The sequence below is a fragment of the Olea europaea genome, chromosome 12 (genome assembly GCF_002742605.1).
Source record: "Olea europaea var. sylvestris chromosome 12, O_europaea_v1, whole genome shotgun sequence".
Classification (NCBI taxonomy): Eukaryota; Viridiplantae; Streptophyta; class Magnoliopsida; order Lamiales; family Oleaceae; genus Olea; species Olea europaea.
In genome coordinates this window covers 9,688,982-9,696,112 of record NC_036248.1, presented here as the reverse complement: position 1 = coordinate 9,696,112, position 7,131 = coordinate 9,688,982, and the positions used below count along the sequence as shown (strand labels likewise).

The 7,131-nt window shown below is 36.7% G+C and overlaps 1 protein-coding gene and 1 pseudogene across 2 annotated transcripts; one reads left to right on the top strand and one right to left on the bottom strand.

Moving 5' to 3' along the window:
- Window positions 1–560: 560 nt before the first annotated feature.
- On the top strand, window positions 561–4,503 carry LOC111405540. 2 transcript variants are annotated; one of them, XM_023034478.1, is made up of 4 exons: window positions 561–720; window positions 813–1,046; window positions 3,954–4,032; window positions 4,159–4,503. In XM_023034478.1, exons 1-4 carry the CDS (start codon window positions 580–582, stop codon window positions 4,197–4,199), a joined length of 495 nt encoding a protein of 164 aa, XP_022890246.1. In that variant the 5' UTR covers window positions 561–579; the 3' UTR covers window positions 4,200–4,503. The 2 variants fall into 2 exon arrangements, with proteins under 2 accessions (XP_022890246.1, XP_022890248.1); XM_023034480.1 differs by having other exon boundaries at window positions 565–720; window positions 3,957–4,032.
- Window positions 4,504–5,059: 556 nt separating this feature from the next.
- Window positions 5,060–5,944, bottom strand: LOC111406555 (annotated as a pseudogene).
- Window positions 5,945–7,131: the final 1,187 nt, after the last annotated feature.

Below are 7,131 nucleotides of genomic sequence, written 5' to 3'. Positions count from 1 at the left end.
CATGGCACTTTCTTTAGCTTGTACACATTTTCATTTTTCAATACTATCATGCATTTTTTTTAAGTTTTTGAGGATCAACTTGCTAATGGGATAATAGATGACGGACCAATGCAAACTTACCAACAGAAAAAAAAAGTAGATAACTAAGCATGTGTTTGACCCCCATTCTTAACTAATTTTAATGGATGAAATAGTGTTTTTTTGAAAAATGTGTGGTTGAAAAGGAATGAAAAGTTTTTGATTTGTGTGTAGTATTATTTTATGGAAGATTGTGTGATTGAAAATAGGAGAGAGAAAAAGAATGAGAATGAGAATGAGATAAAAATGGAGGCCAAACACATGCATATGACGCTAAAAACTCGGCATCTATTGGTCCTCGAAGTTAGCGAAGTCACTAGAAAGTAGAAAACAGCAGAGTTCCTCACCAAGTAGAAAACTGCAACATTCAGTACTTTGTATTTTGGGTTTCTCTATTTAATTTAGGGTTCCGTGATAAGAGGTATAGTCTATTCTGTTATAACTTGACTATTGTTTTCATAGTTTTGGGATGTGAAATTTGATGTTTAACACGTCTCATAAATGGTGGCTTGCTTGAAAATTCCAATCTTTGCCCATTTAATTTTTCAAGCTTTGATATCGTACAGTCTCTTGATTACCATCTTAAAAATAAACCTTGTTAACGGAATAGTCCGAGAAATTGATTTGTTTTTGTCCAAGGCGGTATTTTTCCATTAACATTCTCTTCATAATTTTTATGGGAAAAAAAATAGAAACTGAAACAAAATACGATTTTGAATGGTGGGTTTTTACAGGTATTTGGTTTTGAGCAAGTGAAGAGTCCAGAATTTGAATTTGAATTTGATTTTATATGGTTGAAGTTGGGTTCATCCTTTTATCTTCACCTCATAGAGAGGGATCCCAATTCAAAACTTCCCGAAGGACCATGGAGTGCCACATCAGCATTGGCAGACCCCAAGAATCTCCCCAGAGGTCACCATATCTGCTTCTCTGTGTACAATTTCGACTCCTTTATTCAGAGCCTTAAGGTGCGGTTATTATTGATAAACATTCTCGACAATTATGATTATATATATCCCTGATGCAATCAATTCCTATTTATGAATATAGACATCGATGTTAGATTTGGATTCAGGCAATTAGTATTGTCTGGCATAATTTATAGAAGTATAGTCAAGATATAGAATAAGAAATTTATTAGGATTAAATTTGGACGGGATTGTTATTTTGGTAATATGAGTATTTCGTCTTTATTGTTTTCTGGTGAATGCAACGGAGGTTAGCTGTCCACCATTAGAAATCTAGTCTCTCTATACCTGACTATGTATTCTGAATTCGAATGGTCGTTTTTGAACTCTTCCAGGCTGTGCACATTTTACAAGTTAATGTGTTGCTTCAGATTGTCAAAGAATTTGTGTTTGAAGTAAGAAAATGAGTGCTTTAATTAAGGATCATGCTGAAGTTTTGTTGGCACTTGAGAGTTTAGGCTATTCGGGCTCATGTATGAAACAGTTCAGTGTAACTTTTCGTCACGTTTCTTTGGTTTGAATTTGGAAACAATCCAATGAGAACTAAATCCTCAAAATCAACTGCTGTGAGATTTTCAACCACCTCTCTTCAAGTAGGTAACTTTCACGGTACTTTGTTGGTAGTCAAGAAGGCCTAGTTAGTTAGGTGTCTTGTCTGAATTTGATTATTGGCAAATCCTTGCTAAACCACACTTGCACAGAGAGAGAGAGAGAGAGAGTTTCTTCTTATGCTTGGACTTCCAACATAGCTAGATCCTTCACTCAGTCAATTTGAGATGAAGTTTGCATTTGGGGCTTAGTTCATATGCATGTCGGCTGTCTTTAAGTTTGAAACTCTGCTCTTTGTTAATGGAAGGAAGCCTTCAGATCTGAAAAGTGCATAATTTACACTAATGTATGCTTTTGCCTTGGTGTAAAGAAGATTCATACGGAACATTGTTTTGTATATTGCGTTCTTCCGGTTTAGTTTACCAGAGTGTTTTGAAACCTTCTAGTTTCTGTAATAATGTATACAGTTCAAGCTGTAGCCATACCAGATGAGAAGTTAGAAACTCCAGCAACATTACCTTCCTTGGACATACTCCAGCTAAATCCATTGCTCTTACTGCATTATCGTCCTTCCAATATACAAGTATTCACCTCCTTTTGGATGATGTGTATGATGAAGGTCTTTATGATTCAGAATTTATAGTTACATCTTCATAATTTTAATATCCTTGGGGCTAGTCAGGATGAAGAATATCATAGAACTTTCACAATTTACATCATAGGCAAGTCCAAAGAGACTGCTTGGTTTAATCATGCTGCAGCTTGTTTGATGTTGTGAAATTGCCCCCACTGAATTTCGAGAACTTTCAAATTTTTCCCTTCCATGATTTCAGTTAATTTTTCCTTCGAATTTGTAGCTTAATCATCAACTTCTTGTGGAGAAATTGAAACTTTACTCAATGGTGCAGTGGAAATTATGAAACAAAGAATATCAAAGAAAGTGACGAAGCTCAATGTGTAACGACTCGGCCTCTATAGCCAAGCCATTAACTTATGTACTGTCCACTATGGAAGAGTCCGAATCCATCTTATCCCATCACGGATTTCTGTCAAGTCCCCGTTATTTGAACCTTTGACATTTCCTTTAAAATAGACTTAAGTTGAATCCTGGTAACAATTGAACAATTTCCCTTGCATTTTTTGTAACGACCCAGGCCTCATTCCCAAAGGCACTAGGATTCAACTTAAATCCATCTTAAGGGAAATGTCATGAGTTCGAATCTTAGAGATGCTACAAAATGGGTAAGATGGACTTAGGCTCGCCTAAAATGAATAGTACGTAAGTTAACGGCTTGGACATAGAGGTCGAATTGTTACACAAAGTCTTTTGTCGGAAATAATGAACAACCCCCAAACAGTGAAGCAGTCTTTTGTTTTACTCAACTGCAAAAGAAAGCAAGCAGCAGAATAAAAATAGCCCTGCAAAATAAAATTAAACCCAGCAGCAAGTTGCATGGTCCAATTCCTGCGTTGTGATTAATTGTTTGCCTTCTGGTGTTTGCCTCATGTGTAATGAACCTATGCCTCTGTATCTGCATCACTCAACCACCTCTGTCCAATGCCCTTCTTTCACTATAACATCTTCTCTTGAGTTCTGCTTTACTGAGCTTGGAGAAAACACATCTGCTGTTACAAGTGTTGTTAGTACAAGAGTTGAGGCCACAAGATTATCATTATATCTCTATCTCTAAATCTTCGAATTGGTGAGGAAATATATATACACCAAAATGGGGGTGTTTTTTGGTGAAAAGATATCTAAGAACTTGAAATATGCCCACATAGCATGTAGATTCTGAACACATTACATGCAACACGTGTCTACGACTGTAAAACCGGTCCATCTGCAAGTCAGCCATCATCAATGCCCAGTTGGTCGATTCTCGGGCTGGAGACTACTCTCTCCATTCCAAGTCCCACTGCTCACTCCTACAGCCAATACCAATATACCATCCAACTCCCATTTCTGAGTATCAAACAAAATCCCTTGTCCCAGCGGCACAACCACTGGCGCCATTTTTGGTAGAGTATTAAGAAGTCTCTATCTCCCAAATATGATGCCACTGTTCGACTATCCCTGACCCGGTTGTCACTTTTCCCTTGACCCGAGTGCAAAAATCTGCTTCACTCACTAGAGTCGTTGATTCTAATTCCTTTGTCACTGGTTCATCTTGCTACTTCCATGAACAAGGCTTAGTTTGTTGTTGCTATTTATATAAATTGAAAAACAAGCTGAGGGCTTCTTGGGGGGAAATCAAAGAAAGGGAGTTCCTGTAGGAAAAAGAGAAGGATGAAAAAGAGCTAAACACGAGTTCACATTTTCCATTCTAGTTTTATTAAGATTTGCTTCATCTTTCCTAGCAGGAAAAAGGAATTGAGGTATATGAGAGGGCACACCCAGATGGAAAGACCAAGCAAGCATTTTTCTTTGATCCAGATGGTATGTTTTCCTTTACAGTATTGGTTCTAGACTGTCGTAGCCCAAGAAACAGATTTGATTGTATTCAATGTCCAAAAACATTAGAATCACGGTTTTAATTTGTTCCATTGAATTATTGCTCTGCAGGGAATGGACTGGAGGTCTGTAGCCAGAGCTCCGTTCAATAAATTTGGTGCCCGTCTAAATGCTGGATATACATGCTTGTCTGTGTGGTGTAATGCAACCATTAAAGCCCATTGGTTGTTACGTAGTACATCTTGAATGGCAAACTACTTTATTTAGGGGTATATGAATACCTATTTTGGTGTCTTTTGGTCATCAAATTTGCTGTACCATAGTTTATCTTCAGGAAAGAAATATGTTGTAATAAATGGCCATGGTTAATCTATAGTTATTGTAGTATGAAATTTATTGAGACGCATTGGTAAGGTGGAGTATTAAATAAGAAGGAAGTGTTAAAAATTTCATTCATTATATGTCATTGTATCATTTACGCTTTAATATCGTATCCCGAATAGGCGCACACTGATGATTCCAGAAATGCGATAATCACAGGTATAAGATGTACAGAACAAGAAAACTTTGTCTTATGCCCAACAATAGTTGTACAATTAGCATATTTATGAGTGAATGGTTACATTATATTTGAAGGAATACTCGTCAGGTCTAGATGCCTTGCTCCTTTACCTGTTAGTGAGTTTTACATCTTTTGCTAGCAGATATACTTTTCAAGATTTCACGGCATGTCATTGGTTAACATAGTACTCGTAGATCTTATGAAATATACGAATAAAAATGTGAACACTTACCACATAGTTCAGGCACGTTTTATGTATACATAGAGAACAAACCCCTATATTTGTAGGAGAAGATCTAAAAGAAGTGCCATGTCCCCAAAAAAAAAAAATAATAATAATAAATAAATTTGCCTGCTATGCTGAACGCCCAATAGACCAAGGAAACAAAAATAGTAACAGAAATGATCCCACAAAGCATTGAGCTTTGATCTCATATATAGACAGAAGTGTCACCCGGCTTTCATCCTTAAAGATATAATAATGTCAAGAAGGTCCTCCGCCTCCTCTTTCTCACCATCTCTCCATTGTTTAACCCTTTATTGTATGATTGGATCATGGTATTTTTCGAAAATACTCATGGAGTTTTTTATGATCTTTTCATGGCCTTCAATATCTAGACTTCTCAACCAGGTCGCATAATCTGCAATCCAAAATGCATACATGTTGTGGAGCACAGAATAAAGAGCATCAACGTAGTTCTTTTCTTCAAAACCTGGACCTCCGTTTTCTCCACCTTCCCCAAAGAATCTTCTGCTAAAACTCATCTTTCTGATCGCATTTACGCTATAATGTTGAAGCGGTACTCTCAGATTTATTACTGATCCATCTTGATTGTTGCATTGTTTGTAAACGTAGTAAAGAAGATTATCAGTTTCTTCATTCCTCTTGTTAAGTAGCCATCGAAGTCTGGTTGGACTAAGCAACTCATGGGTAACAGTCCTCCTCATTTTCTTCCACTGTTCTCCCCATGGCGAAACTCCCATGGTCAAGAATCCCCGGCTTGAATATTAAGTAGCCATGGTTGTAGGTCTTGATACAAAAAGGGAATCATGTTTCTGCAGAAATTCTCGGGCGAGTTCTGGGGAAACTACTACCATTATATGAACTCTGCCCAGACGGAAGCAGGCTATATCCGTTTTTAGTTTTTTTACTGCTCCATTTATCCATTTGAATGCAGGCTTGTTTGTGTGGACTTCAGGAAGGTTTTCGACTATAGGCCAGGAAAATGGACTTGGTGGGAGTGCTGGTTTTTTCCTTTGGTTCAGGACTTTACCTTTGATGGTGACAAAGATAAGAATGCAAGAAAGGAGGGAAGAAGGCACGAAAAAAAACATGGTGAATGATATTAGGAACTTGGTGCAATTCATGGAATTGTAAGGGGGTGCAAATCAAGGTTTCATACACCAAAAAGTGGGAAGCTTCCAAAATTCATACCTTTAACTGTTATGCCCTAAGTCCAATCAATTTTGAACATAAAAACTTTTGATATATAATTAATGCAATATAATGACAAATCTATTAGTTAATTAATAGACAATTAAATTAAATAATAGAGTCTGTAGATTCAAATTTTCGTAATTTGTTAATTATAAGGAGTTGTGAATGTAAAATACAAATTATACATGATTGAATCTTAAATCGTCCGTGATCATAAGTAATAACGAGATACGGATATCATTATTACAGATAGATCGTCACGTGTGGCATTTCTTACTTGTGAAGTAAGCAGCTGATCTCACAAGTTAAAGTGAGGTGACACTTAAATGAACATGTGGATGTTTTGTTATAGAACAAACATTAGAGACCCGCCGAGAGATTCCACAAGGATAACTATCTGAGTGTCAGTGGTTAATCGCTAACGTTCAGTAGTGGGGTTGGTCCTTTTGACTCGAGGTCGTCATAGTACCTTATATGAGGACGGTCATGCTTTGATAGTATTGGATGTTGCTCTGCCAAGGGCCGCTAATACGGCATCGTTCGGGTATGTTAAGAATCATATGAAGGTTGTGAATGACCAATAGAGGATTTGTCACTCTTGGATAGTAAGAGATTATGATCTGCGTTTCATTTAATTAAGTCGATAACGAAATCCTTGGCCAAGGTATACTTATAAGTCGAAAATGAGTTTTCGATTTATATTGACTTAATAGTGGAGTGAAAGATATGATCGATAATCAAGATTGATATACTTTCATATCTCGTAATTGATCGGATCATATTGATAAATGGATTATAGTTTCACGGTAAACGAACAAGTTTGATTTTGTCATATCACGTAATATTTCTTGTTATATGTATTGTCCTGACACATTGCTAGATGTTAATTTGGGATGGCGAGTGTGATTGGTGATAAATTAAAATACCATTTTCACATCGTTAGGCATCATGATCGGGAGCCTGATGAGTCGCACACAAAAGAGAATTGGAAGATTGCAATTTATCAATTAATTAATTTAACAATCGTTGGATGAATTAATTGATTGGGTTGGTTATTTATAGGCCCGAATTAATTAATTCATGG